At 44.6% G+C, this 14,209-nt stretch overlaps 1 protein-coding gene across 1 annotated transcript in view; it reads left to right on the top strand.

Moving 5' to 3' along the window:
• The window catches only part of CACNA2D4 (calcium voltage-gated channel auxiliary subunit alpha2delta 4), a 122,347-nt gene that overhangs the window by 27,796 nt on the left and 80,342 nt on the right, over window positions 1–14,209 (top strand). Inside the window, exons 12-18 of the mRNA XM_041484522.1 lie at window positions 867–945; window positions 2,921–3,054; window positions 5,205–5,282; window positions 6,529–6,609; window positions 9,151–9,225; window positions 10,314–10,400; window positions 13,635–13,706. Coding sequence (XP_041340456.1) covers window positions 867–945; window positions 2,921–3,054; window positions 5,205–5,282; window positions 6,529–6,609; window positions 9,151–9,225; window positions 10,314–10,400; window positions 13,635–13,706 — 606 coding nt within the window. The remainder of the gene's footprint in view (window positions 1–866; window positions 946–2,920; window positions 3,055–5,204; window positions 5,283–6,528; window positions 6,610–9,150; window positions 9,226–10,313; window positions 10,401–13,634; window positions 13,707–14,209) is intronic.

Raw genomic sequence — 14,209 nt, 5'->3', positions numbered from 1 at the left:
ATGCAGATCTCTAGGTTAGAGGAGCTTTTCTTTTTCATGCACTTTGTTTTCTAAAGTTGTGGGCAATCCAAATGTTCTCCTGATAAGATTATAAAGACTGAGTTGAGTATTTCAAAATTAAAAACCAACTTTTGCTAAGAGTTTTAATCCCATGGAGGACTATTTATAACTGGTCCTGTTCAGGAAAGGTTTGGCTATTCAAAGTTCTTTTGGTGGCCAGGGGAAGGATCCAAACAGCCTCTCTAGGTGCCTTCCAGCCCTGTTTACTCTGATGTCTGTGATTACAGGCTTGCACTAGCAGAGCTCCTGTGAAAATGTAATAGACCTCTGCTCATCCTAGACCCTCCTGATTTATTTGTTTACCTCACCCCAGCTAGCAGCAATGCACAAAGGGAGAGAGGCAGCCTACTGAGAGAGCAGAGCAGGGGGCTGTTGAAACAGTTTATTTCAGGATTGGTTCTTTTGTTGGTGGTCAAATGCAAGAGAAATGGTAAAGCTCTCTCTAAATGATTCATGTGGCCAGCTGTTCCCCTGGGTCAAGGATTCCTGGGAGCTATAAACCTCTGCATGTGGTTGCTGAGTGCCTGGCAGAGCTGCTCTCATAAAATCAAACAGAATCTGCACTTTTGCTTTGTTATTCAGATGATCCTGGGTGCTATTTGGCTTTCTGGGCTTATTGTAATTGGAAATTAAGTTCCAGGCCACAGAACAGGAAACAAATGGCACGAGAGGCTCCTGTCTCTCTGTGAAGGCAGAGCTATTGCTCTCACCATGTTCACACCAGTGGACAAGGGGATGCCAAACTTCAGCCTTTTGGATTTGGTAGCACATTGCAGCGTCATCCTCCTGTCTTTGCATCCTCCTAGGTCCGGGTGTTCACGTACCTCATAGGACGGGAGGTCACTTTCGCCCCGAACGTGAAATGGATCGCCTGCAACAACAAAGGTGCTGTGTGGGAATGGTGCCCAATCTCCCTGCACCCCTCCAAGGCTTACCCACCACTGCTGGGGCCCACAAGCCCTTGCTTGGAAGACAACCTAAGGAAAAAGCAGACCCTGCTGGCCCACGTGAAGTGTGCCTGTGTCCAGCTAACACAAGTCCTCCGTGCTGAGCCACTGCATTTTCCTGTCACCGTGCCAAGGGACTCTATGACCAAGATTCATGCTGGCTGCAGTCCACCTAAGTCCCCTGTGCTTATTGTGTCCCAGTTGCTGGCTTTTGACAATCTGTCTAAAGCTCTGTTAGAGAGCCTGACATCTTTTGGCTGAGACGTAAAACAAACATCACTGCTTTAAAGATTTTACAGCAATTTTCACAAGGTCTGCAGGTCAACCCCTGTATCCTGGCCAAATTCTTTGTGTGTAAGTGATTTTCACTAAGGTACCAAAATAGCTTGTTAATCCCACCCCAAACCCACTATTCTCTGTAACTGGCATGAAATTAAGTGAATGAGAAAATCCATCCACAGTAGGTGAGTCACCTTTATGCATTTGGGGCCAGTTAAAAAGTCAAGTTAGCACTGTCAGAGTGTGCAAGAGTAAAGGAAGAAAGGGAAAAAAAGCCATCCATGTTTGGGCATGACCTGGCCTCTGAAGACGGCAATGCTAGTTACATCAGTGTCCTGTATAAACAGGGAAAGGAAGGGAAAGCTGAAGCTGGGTGTCAGGTGCAAACTTTTCCAGCCCAAGCAGTGGTTCCAGCAGAGCATGAAATGCATGGGAACATTTACTACTAGGAACAGTTGACAGGAGAGTTGCTGGCCTGTAGAATGTCTGTGAGCTGGGGATGCTCATGGCTCAAGCATTCATCTAATTAGCACTATGAATTACACATAATATTTTTATGTTTTGTTAATTGAAGCAAACCCCTGGGTTTCAGATTCTGTATTCAGCCAGCAGATCAGTGACAGAGTCTTCATGGTACTGTTGGTTCACTGTAAAATGTCAGAATGCATTCTTCTGAATAACCAGGTAGCAAAAATGTGCTCTTGCATTCTCACTTACCAGATTTGAGCTGTGCAGAGGGCTCCCTGATTTTGGTTCTTCTGTTTCAATGCATTGTATAACCCTTTTGGTCCTTGTTTTTAAGCACACTAAATCTGTGTCCACATCACAAAGCTTATCAGAACATGAGCCCTTCTACATGACAGTGTTTTCCTGGTGATTGGAAAGTTTTCCATGTATCTGATGTATTCTACCCTATACCAAGTGCAACCAATGCCTGTGGTGAGCAGCAGGACACAAGAATCCTTATGACATTACTCTGTATTAGCACTTCTAACCAGAAGCTACTTCTGAGGACCATTTGGTAACTTGAGAACATCCTTCCCCTGTACTCCTTGTTGTAGTTTTAGACTGCTGTGAGTCCAGCTGCAGGGACAAAGCTTCAGAAATGGGTACCTTGCACTTTTTATTGTGCTTCCAATGTGTAGATGGAAGTAGTTGCCATCCTTGGATGTAAAGCTAGGCAGGCTGAAGAGTACTGGAAAAAATCTGGAAGAGGAAGTGGGAATTTGATCCTAATATAAAATAGGGCAGGGCAAGTGGGTAGCCTGGTGAAAACCTTTGCTTGCATATGTTTGGCCTTCCAGACTAAAGGCAGTCTGACTAGTGGGAGGTTTTTCCTGAGACCCAAAACAACATTTTGCATCTGCTTTGCACAAATCTGATTATATCAAGACTTTCATCTTGCACAAAATGTTTCAGCATTTTTAGAAGAGCAGAACCACTGCTTTGAAACTCTAGATTTCCACAGGTGCTTTTGTGTGACAGGCATGTCAAGGCCCGTTTTACAAAGAGCAGATTACCTACTCTGGGTAGATACATTCGGTCTTTGACATTCAGTTTTCTAGCTTTGCGCTCATTTAGAAACAGGGGAGATGTGTCAGCAGAGTGACTCACACCTCTGTTTCTCCATGAAGGCTACTACACTCAAATCTCCACGCTGGCAGATGTCCAGGAGAATGTCATGGAGTACCTGCACGTGCTCAGCCGGCCCATGGTCATCAACCACGACCACGACATCATCTGGACCGAAGCCTACATGGACAGCGCGGTAAGGACCTCGAACACCAGTCAAATCCCAGATAAAGTCCTGAAACTTAGGTAAAACAAGCCAGGAGTTGGTTGATTGATAGAAATTACTGATCTCTGGCTCTACTGAGACAGGCAATATTTCTTTTCTGCTTGCTCCTGGAACTGAGGTGTGTGCAGACTCAAACACGAATCTGCAGTGACTCAGGTGCCCAGGACTAATCACACAGGCACAACATCAGCTAAGATGTGCTTCTGTGCAAGTATGTTACCTTCTAAAGGATTATTCACACAATAGATTTTTCTTGGCTCAGGGTAGGGTCACAGAGACTGATTTCCTCCAGCCTAGTAGCTAACTGCAACTGCAAATTGTTTGCAACTCAAAGACAGAAATTTCAGCTGAGGCAGCAGGCTCACTCTTTCCTTCCTTAAACTAGCAAGACCTAACTCACCACAGTGGTCCTGAGCCCAGCCCTGTGGGCAAAGGACACACTGCAAAAGACCAGACAGTCAGCAGTCCCAATGCCCCCTGCTTTGTCTCAGGCCTGCCCTGTGGGAAGACTTTTGGCTCTGTGAGGGTGACATCTACTGCTGCATGAGCTGTGCCATTTGAGGGCTGGGACATGGTACTTGAGTGTATTAATCAAAGCCTCCAGAAGTGCTACTAATTACCCAGGAAGTTTATTTTATCAGCAGATTTGCCACCTCTGGCACTGGTGTGTAGAGTCATGCTTCCGAAGGCAGTCACAGACATTTGTTTGCTGCATGTTTGGTTTTGTTTTTTTCTGCATCTTGTTTGTTGCCTCTTGTCTTGCCGTTCTCTTCCTCTGTCCCAACCTCTCCTGTCTTTGATTCATTCCTCCATTCATGTATTCATTTGTGTGTTCATCCATGTCTTTCACCAGCTGCCACAGTCTGAGGAGGTAACTGCACCCTGTGTTTTGTGCATGTGCTGTTTCCCTTGTGCCAGTCAGTGTGTCAGTGCCAGCTTTCACAGCCACAGCTGGCTTGTACATCTGGAGGGGGTGGGGGCTGCGGCACTAAGGGTCCTCTTGCACTAGCAAGAAGAGGAGGGGAAATGCTGGATGTACTGGAGAGCTGTGCTGTTGGTTCAGAGTAGGTAGGGCTGTCTGTGTTGTGCAGTGGCTTAACTCACCTGATCTCTTTTCCACGTGTCCAATAAGTGCAAGAGAAATTTACTTGCTGTGTGTTAGTGTGAGTGTTGCTGTAAATGGGAAGATTCCACAAAAAATCACCCAGAGAAGTTACTCAAGATACCAAGTCCAAATCTCTATCAAGTGACTAAATTGCTGACTTGGTCCTTTATGGCTCCCAGTGTGCTCTGTAGTAGGGACAGGAGGTCATTTCTTGCCTTGCTACTCACATCAAACCAGAGATGGAAGGAGTGGTGTTACTGGCGGCAAAGGATTAGAATCTTTTGATAGCTGGGCATGTTTGGGAGACTCCTTTGCATATGACTTGCCTGTTTTACCTCCTCTCATGTGCTTTTAGAGCATCTGTCCTCTGTTGAATTGGGTACATCTCTTATCCCATTGTACATCCATGTGCTGTATCCCTCATGGAGATAGCTCACTACAGTGTATCTGTTTGGATCATTACTTGGTCCCTTTTTCCTAAGCTTAGATGGTTGAGTAACAAGTGTATACAAGTAGGCCTTCTGTGTATTTGTGTCATTTAAATGTTTGTCTGTCGTGTTTTTCATTTGTGGTATTCATGTGTTGGCAGTATAGATGATACCTTGTTTGTGATTTTGCTCATATTTGCGTTGTTTTTCTCTGTTCTGTGCTGCTTGTGTTGGTGCTTGTTATACTCATTGTATAAGTGCTCATGTCTACACTCACAAAGAGTGGTGGGTATAAATTGTGCCACCACTTCTTCAGGTTCCTGTCTCTTCATTGAAGCAACTCTTCAGTGCATTTCACTGGCTTTGATCCCATCCTCATCACCCCACAAGAGCAAGCATCCATCCCATGGTCCCCTGGGACACAGACTAGTTAAAAGTGTTGCCATCTGTTTCCCGAGCAGTGTGTGCAGCAAGGAGGTGACCAATTGCAGCCCACATCTGGGGTCCTTGGGAATTGCGGCTCCTTGCACTGGTGCTCCCTGGGGTGCTGCACTTGCTGACACAAGTTCTCTGGTTTTGTGTGGCAGCTTTTTGCATCACAGGCCCAGAGCCTGCTGCTCATGACGACGGTGGCCATGCCAGTGTTCAGCAAGAAGAACGAGACGGTGAGTGAGGGGACAGCAGGCAGCAGGACTTTGTGGCACCCTAAAGCCAAAGGGCCTCTGAACAAATTCAGCCATTAGGAAAGGCAGCAGAGCTCTGGCAGGGTGGATGAGTGATAATTTAGCTGTCAGAATGATAAGTCTGTGATTTCTTTAAAATACCCCTCAAATATGATGCTTCTTGTTTTATCCCTTCCATTTTCAAACCAAGCCTGGTTTACAGACCCTGAAATTTCAGGCTGGAAGAGATCATTACCTTGTATAGTCTGCATTTTACTGCAGATTTTACATCTCACACAGATGAGCCAAATACCCTGGTTTTGGCAAAAGCATCATTGAAGAAAGGCATCCAGGCAAAAGCTCTCTCCGTCATGGTTTCTAACTCTTTGTGAAAAATTGCTGTCTAAATTCTGCTTTTAATTTGTCTGACCTCACCTTCCTGTCACAATGGCTTCCTCGGATTAAAAAGCCTGTACCCTTTAGTAAGTTCTCATGGGAAGCATCTTCTACATTGCCATAAAATCAAACCTGTCTATCTTGATAAGCTAAAAAGGTTGAATTATTTTGACGATTTGGTAAGGTAATTTCTTCTGGTGTTTGAAACCCTTTAGACACTTTTCTGTAGCATTTCTAATTTCTCAGCATCCTTTTGAAATGGAGAATGGTACCTTAGCATTCCTGTACAAGGGGTAAACTCTTCATCCAGGTCCTACAAGTGACTGTGTGCCTTGTCCACCTGGGGCTGGCCATAGCCTGCATTGGCACAGCACTGCAGTGGCAGCCTGTATGTATTTTTTCCACAGTGCTCTCCAGATGCTTATTTAACAACCAGATCCACATGTCATGGAGAGGGGATTTCCTTTTCTCTGGGTTAACAGTTTTGTATTTGTCATTTGATTTAGTTGGCCCAATTTATCATTTGTGTTGGTTTGCATTATTTTCTTGACCTTATTGGTATTTACACATACTGAATGCAGGTGGTTGCCCTGAAGACTTGTTTTCAGTGATTTTTGTTACTTCTGAATCACAGCAGTGAATACTGACTAGTGTTGTGTGTAATTACTCTTCTCCATAAATACTGGAATAACCTCTATGGACTTTTTGAAGTATATTAATTGATTTTTGAATAACCACTTCCATACAAGCCTAGAGGGGATGGGTGAGAAACTACTAGGGAGACAATAATGTGTTTTCAGGTGTAAAACTACCCAGTTTTGCTTCTGAAAATGGATTTTCCTTTGTGTTAAAGCGATCCCATGGCATTCTTCTGGGTGTGGTGGGCTCTGATGTACCACTGAGGGAGTTGTTGAAACTTGCTCCACGCTATAAGGTAAGGCTGAGATAATGCAGTTGGTTCCTTTGCACAGCAGAGTCACTACTCACACTTCCATGGGCATGACTGAAAAATCACTTCTCTGCTCTGTAGGAAAAACTATGAGCCTTAGGGGGAAGAGTTATTGGATGTAGTGGTGTGTGATTTCCATGTAGCACATATGAAATCTTCCACTACTACAAGCCTTTAGGCTGCGTCAGCAGCACAAGGAGGGGTGATCCAGTAGGTTGGCAAAAGGTCATGGAACCTTTGCATCCTGATGGTCACCAACCTAAATCCCTCAGAGATGACAGCCTATATTAGAAGAATTAAAGTTTTATATGCAGTTCCCTGTGGACAAGAGCTGCCATGCCAGCTGGCAAAAAATGTACTTGTTTCAGTGTCAATATTCTTAGCAGAAAAACTGAGGGCTGAATGGATTATGGAGAGCCAACTCTCCTGTCATGCCTAGAGGTTCCTTTCTGCAGATCAGCATGATGGTTTCTTGGCAGGACAGTGTACAGAAAGTTGGCTCTCACTCGCTTTGTGCTGTACCTGGATAGAGTATTTGCTCTCCAGAATTGTTAGTCAAGAAACTTTCCATTAGCTCTGTGTTCAATGTATCTTAAAAAAAAAATGTTCATCCATAGGAAATTCCCCCAGAGATGCACGGTTTGGTTTGGTTTCTGCTGTAAATTCCAGGCAGTGACCCTTTGTTCAGTCAGGCTGCGCAGCAGGAGACAACGAGCACATCCAAGGACCACCCTGAAATCTGGCAATTTGAACCAACATTTCAAGCTTTTGTTTTCTCTTACATAACTATCAGACAACTACTACCAGTGAGGCAGTTGTCCAAAATCTGATTCTGAAGACTCACAGGACTGAAAGTGCTGTCAGAAGCTGTGAATTTCTGTGGTGCTTCCAGACATGGATGCTGGGCAGACCATTAACAGGCAGCTGTAGGAAATGATCCTGCAGACAGCCCTGGAACTGTGAGTGTCAGGGTGCCTGCAAAGCATGCAAAGCTGCCTGGTTTGGGTCATTTTTTATATGATTTCTGTATAAGAATAATGCCTTTTTATCTCACTTTCCCCATGTCACTCAAAGGACAGATATACAATAATTTTTTTCTTCTGGACTAAGGAGGATCACTGTTCTTTCCTCCAAGCAGTGCCAGGAAAGGATGGGGAAAAAATTTGGATTTCGTTATATCAGCAGCAGGACACGTGTTCTCAGAAATGCCTCCAACTCCAGACCAATTTGGAAACCTAGGGTCCTCAACTTGAATTCCCTGGTATATGGGCTTCAAAAGGACCAGCCCCAGCATTCCAGACCTCTGGACCTTGTTTATTCATGATTGTGCTTTTATTGGGCTAAAATTTCAGCTTTAATAGGCTAAAAAAGAAATTTGCTGGTCCAGTGTCTTGGTATCATTCTTGCCACACTGAGTTAAGCCAAGTGTGTTTTTCAAAAACTGCTTCACATAGAGGTGGTCCATGGTTTTGGTCTGGGATGTGTGAAATACAGAACTGATTCCCTGAATGCACAGACAGACTGTAAATTAGTTACCTCCTCACTTCCTACCTTATCCCTCCAGGATTGTCTCTATAGGAATAGAGTTGCAACATATTTTTTAAGATAGAAACTTTATCCATTGTTGTTTTCCTTGAGACACCTCTTGTTTTGGCAAGCACAGGCTATCTACAGGTTTATTAGCAACTCAGAGTGTAGCTGGAATTTGCATTATATATGGGCTTGAGCTGAGTAACTGCTCTCTTGGAAATCTCTCACAGCTCAGGTCAGCCAGTGTCTGCTCTTGTTCAATTATGCTATTCCTTAAAAAGCATTTTAAAACTACAACATTCCTCATCATTGCCCATTTCCTGTGCATCTCTGCTGTGGAGGGCTCAGTCTGCCTCTGGGTGCTGATTGTCCATGATGACAATCAGACTGTAGGAAGGCATGTTTTTCTGAATGTGCACACAAACGAACTACCTGCATGTTGAGCATTCTCCGCGTGTGGCGACACGAGGCTTGACTCTATTTCAGAAGGCTGATTTATTATGTTAAATATTATATTAAAATGCTACATTAAAACTGTACTAAAGAACAGAGAGATCAGAAGGCTCAACAAGAATAAAACAGAATAGAATAACAAAATCTTGTGACTGCTCACAGCCTTGGCACAGGTGGCTGTGATTGGTCATCAATGGAAAACAATCTACATGGACCAATCACAGATGCACCTGTTGCATTCCACAGCAGCAGATAGTAATTGTTTACCTTTCTCTCCTGAGGCTCTTCAGCTTCTCAGGAGGGGAAAAATCCCAGCAAAGGATTTTTCATAATATCATAGCTACACCTGCACATCCTTTTGTGCATCCAAGCACATACAGACCACACAGATACCTGCTTTGGGATGGATTCCATTTTCTGCTGGTCAATACCTTTAAAAGGAAGATATTTCTCAATATTGGTGGTGCCAGGGTATCATCAGCACCCATCACCCAGCAGTGTTGGTAGCTAAAGCACTGATTATTCCAATGCCTCTTTCTCCAGCTGGGTGTCCATGGCTACGCCTTCCTGAATACCAACAACGGCTACATCCTTTCACACCCAGACCTCCGTCCTTTGGTACGTAGAGCTCTGCATCTGAGAACCTTTGCTGCTTGAACACAGTGACTTTCAGTGCTGCTTCTGATTCCTTTGGGGTTTTTGAGCTGTGAAGACCACCAGCCTTTGACATACAGACACCCAGGAGCAGGAGGGCCAGCTGGCCTCATTGCTGAGATGCCCAGCACGTGATGATTTTACGTTTCAGACACATTCTGGTCAGGAGGTGCCCAGCACGTGGTGATTTTACATTTCAGACACATTCTGGTCAGGAGATGCCCAGCACGTGATGGTTTTACATTTCAGACACATTCTGGTCAGGAGATGCCCAGCACGTGATGGTTTTACATTTCAGACACCTGCTGGTCAGCACGAATCCACCTGCTCGCGGCTATAAGCATTAGTGTGGTCACCACAAGACAAAGCTGCTGTGAAGCCCCATGGTGGCCCTGTCTTCAAAAAGGCAGCTTTCCCCAGGGCGACCACAGGCACCTGGAGTCACTTCAGTGTGTGAAGAGAAGGGACACGCCGTGTTGCAAAGCCAGGCAAGGGCGCTGCTTTATCCTTCCAGCGTCAATTAGCCTCTCCCAGCCCGAGTCACACCTTCTCTCTCACCCCGGAGATTAGTGGAACAGCCCTCTTGCGTCAATTAGTTCTAGGTGAAAAGTCTCCCGTGAGTGCAGTTAAAGCCTGACTCCCATCAGAAAAGATCTCCTGCTGGTATTATAATGTTAATGGGATTATACTCTTAGCTGCAGGGAAAAAACTGATTTCCTGCAGGCAGGGGTGTTGTGCTGATCTGTTTAGGAGAAGGAGGCCACAGCCTTTGCCTGTAAGTTTAGCTGTGTTCCTGTCTGTCCCTTGCTCCTGGAGCAGCCTGTCCCACTGGAACTCCCCTAGCCTCTCACTGCCAGTGTAAAGAAATATGTGACTTGGGACCAAGAAATTCTGCCTTCTGCACAAATTCTGCCTTCCTAGTCAGAGAAGAAATGAGACATGCCTATTTTTCAAATTACACATAAATTCTTAAATGGTTGGTTTAGGAAGTGATCTAGCTACTTACTTGTATATTTTTCTTTCTTTTTTCCTTTTTTTTTTTTTTATTTCAGTATAAAGAAGGAAAGAAACTGAAGCCTAAGCCGAACTACAACAGCGTCGATCTTTCAGAAGTGGAATGGGAAGACCAGGATGAAATAGTGAGTGTCAGGAAGTGGATTTAGCCTCTTGTAGCACCTTCTTTCTACTACTTTTTGTGCCTGTATGGAAGGTGTGGGGGGCACTCCTGCTGTTTTTCTGTGCCTGACTGGCTCTGACTAACAGAGATGGGTGGTTTACAAGAGGAAAAAGCATGAAGCTCCCCTACCAAGTGCTTGTCTGCCTTCCCAGTATGAGTTTTCCTTCTCATGGAGCAAAGAAGTGCTGGGAGGAGGAAGGAAGCACTTTGGAGGATGCTCCAAGGAGCCAGTCTGTGTGTACAAGGCTGCCTTAGGACAAAGCCAGAGTAGTTTAGGAGTGTGGCAGTGTCCTGTGATGTCACCCACACATGCAGTATTTGAGATCCAGCTGAAGCCACTCCACTAACGAGATCAGGAACAAGGAAGCACATTCATCAAGAGACTAAAGCTTGCAATCACTAATGGTAATAAACACAGAGGATAAATACTTGGGAAAAACAAATTCCAGAAACCACCTTACTGCACAGGTGTGGTTACTGAAAGCAGTAACTGAACAGAGGAAAAGATTAAAAAAAAAAAAGCCAAACCCTTTTCTACTGTCTTTTGAGCAAAATTATTAACAAGTGATAAAGAAGAAACAGTGTGCACCTGTAACAGCTGCACACTGCTGCTTTGCACATCTAGGACCCCAGATAAAATGAGAATATAGAGAGGTTCCTCTGTGGCTGGTTTTGTTTTACTCAGAGCTAGGAGGAAATAGATACTTAAATTACTAAGATAAGAACTGAATTTGGAGTAAGATAGAATTAGCTGTGAGACACACGCTTCTGGATTACAGGGGAGACTGCTGAGGTAAACGGATCTGATGCTTGTAGATATCCACTTAAACAGGCAGGACAAACAGAGCAGCAAGAGGATCAAAGTAGCTACTGCCACTAGTGTAGGCCAAGTATAAAGGCAGCATCAAAGGAATTTGGGAGGTGGAAGAGTGGGAAATTGAGAAAGGGAACACAGCAGAACTATGTAATGTGAAAAGCAAGACAAAAATAAGGGGTTTTACATGCAGTGGAACTACCAAGATGCAAGTTGCCAGCAGCTTTTTTGTAGGTTCACTGATCTCTTATAGGACTTCACTCCCATTGCAGTTTTCTCTCTCACTGGAGCCACTTTTAGAGCTATACCTCTTTGCCTAGTTTTCTATTTAAAAAATAATCCAGGAAATGAAAGAAATCTGCTTTGCTCTCATATTTATTTGGCTAGTGGGCTCCTGCTGTCTGACCAACTGACACTGATACCTGAATGCAAATACAATACCAATTGTAAGGTTTCTGTCCATAGACAATCAGAGTAAAACTATCCAGGGGACAAAAAAATCATGAAACGAGCATGAGAAACAAAAGCCACTTTGTCTTTCTGTACTGCATCTTCCAGAAGAAAGAAAGGTTGCAGTCACAGAGGGTGCAGAGACATTCAGTGACGTGAGCAATATCTGCAGTGTGACTTCAGCAAGTCTAGAGGCTCTCAAGATACACCCACTGCAGCAGAAAGCTGCCAACATTTCAACACTCATGTTTGTAGCTATGGTATTAGATCAATGACAGACTCCACACCAGTTGCTGTAAAATCTCAGCAATGCTGATAAGCAGCACATTCAGGCTGGAAAAATATGTCCAAGTACTAAAGATGTGTGATACAGCAAAAAGAAATCCAGGAGACGGAAGTTGGCATTGTCTGAAAAACACCAACTGATGCACAGTGGTACAACCTGCAGCCAGGCAGCAGCAAGGTTTGGGCTTGCTTGTAAAGCAACACAGGGATATTCATAGTGTGAGGGGAAAAGGAGAAGGGTCAAGGGTCTGGAGGGTGACTGAGGTCTCTTGGTCTGTTCAGCCTGGAGGAGGCTGAGGGGAGAGCTCATTGCAGTTAGAATTTCCCTGAGGGAGGAAGAGGAGGGGCAGGCACTGATCTCCTCTCTGTGGTGACAGTGACAGGACCCGAGGGAATGGCCTGAAGCTGTGCAGGGCAGCTTTAGGTTGGATATTATAAAAAGCTTTTCCCCCAGAGGGTGGCTGGGCACTGAACAGCTCCCCGGGGCAGTGGGCACAGCACAGCCTGCCAGGGCTCAAGGAGCGTTCGGACAATGCCCTCCGGCACAGGGTGTGACTCGGGGATGAGGCTGTGCAGGGCTAGGAGTTGGACTTGATGATCCTTGTTTCCAATTTAGGATATTCTATTATTCTAAACCCAGAACCCATAGCAAATCCTGCAGGCTGTCAGACCAGAACAGAAAGTATGCTGAGGCTCTGGAAGAAGGTCAAACACTCTTAGCCAGAAAGAAGTAATAGTACCAGTCAATGTTTTCATTTCCAAGATGTGGGCCTTGGGAAACATAAGCTTCATATTCTAGGTCTGTAAATAACCCACATCAAACAGCCATAATAAACAAAACGGTGGCCTTGTAAAGCCAATGCAGTTGAGACTGGCTAGCACCTGAATGGAGGCCTGTTTCTGGAAGAAAGGAAACAATTTGTGAATGAGTAAGTTACTTCCCAGCTATTTTTTTCTATCCAGCCTGAAGCAATAGACTTGATATGCTCTGGCAGGCTGGACCTGAAGTCAAAGCCTCTGTGCTTGTGGAAAAATTTCCTGGATCCTTCTTGCAAGAGGCTGGGAGTCACTGTGAAAATTACATTTTACCTTTGGAACCTGGGTTGAATAAAGTGGTCTTCTCACTGCCTACCCTGCTCTCATATAGTCTTGCTTTACTGTGCTAAACAGCTGCTTTGCTGCACCTCAGAAGTGGTGCTGAATACAGCCTATAATTTATAAATCAGTTTTTAAAATGTCAAAGGTCTTTGGATTCAGTCTGAGGGAGTTAGTGGGTTTCTCAGTTTTCTCCTCTTCCAGGCTCTCAAAGCACTGTGCTAATGAATTTCTGGCTGCCAAACAGTGAAGTCTGTAACTGGGACTGGCAATTTCATAGATTCCAGATCCTTTATTTTTGCTCAAAGACATATCAACAAGCTTTCAGAATAAACTATTACTATTCTGTATCACTTATCAGCATGACTGTCCAAGGATTCTGATCACTGCAAACAGGATTTCTGTTTAAAAGAAGCAAGACAGAGCTGGGGAGGAGAGGGAGCCAACAGTGTTTCTTTCTGCCAGCCCCTGTGTGTTAATGACAAGTGGCTCTGTTAATTCCTGCTGGGCCCTGCTTGGAGACACTAACAGCAAACTTGTTCACCTCTGCAGCTGAGAAGTGCTATGATCAATGGGGAAACAGGCTACCTCTCCATGGATGTGAAGGTCCCTGTGGACAAAGGGGTAAGAAATTATCCTTCTGTTCAGGTCACCCAGGGGAGTGGATGGGAAGTGGACGCTCAGAAACCACAAGGGATGTGTTTTCAATGTTCAGCATTCCTGAATGTGAGGATTTCATTGTTTCACCACATATATAATGCATGTGCTAAAGACATACAAGAGAACATCATTAGAAGTGCTCCTTACACCTACCAACATTCTGCTCTCAGAGAGGCACTGGAAACGTCTCTCAGCTCCCTGCTTTGTCCAGGCAAAGCCAAAAAGCGTGTTGTTCATTGTTTATAGGGCTGTGAAATGAATCAGAGATCTTCAAGGGTTAGAATAGGGGAAGACTATACTGAACTGACTTAGGCAGAAGGAGGTTTGGAGACTATTTTGCCACCCTCTTTCCCTCCCCAAAACCATTCATGAAAACTTTGTCCCTCACTTCGTCAGAATGTGATTGCCTTTATCCAGGTCCAGGATTAAATTTCTATGCAAATATTTGCAGATGTTTTATGAAAAGT

Source organism: Pyrgilauda ruficollis, unplaced genomic scaffold, assembly GCF_017590135.1.
Source record: "Pyrgilauda ruficollis isolate IOZ18807 unplaced genomic scaffold, ASM1759013v1 scaffold66, whole genome shotgun sequence".
Taxonomy (NCBI): Eukaryota; Metazoa; Chordata; class Aves; order Passeriformes; family Passeridae; genus Pyrgilauda; species Pyrgilauda ruficollis.
This window is presented reverse-complemented; position numbering and strand designations above follow the sequence as displayed.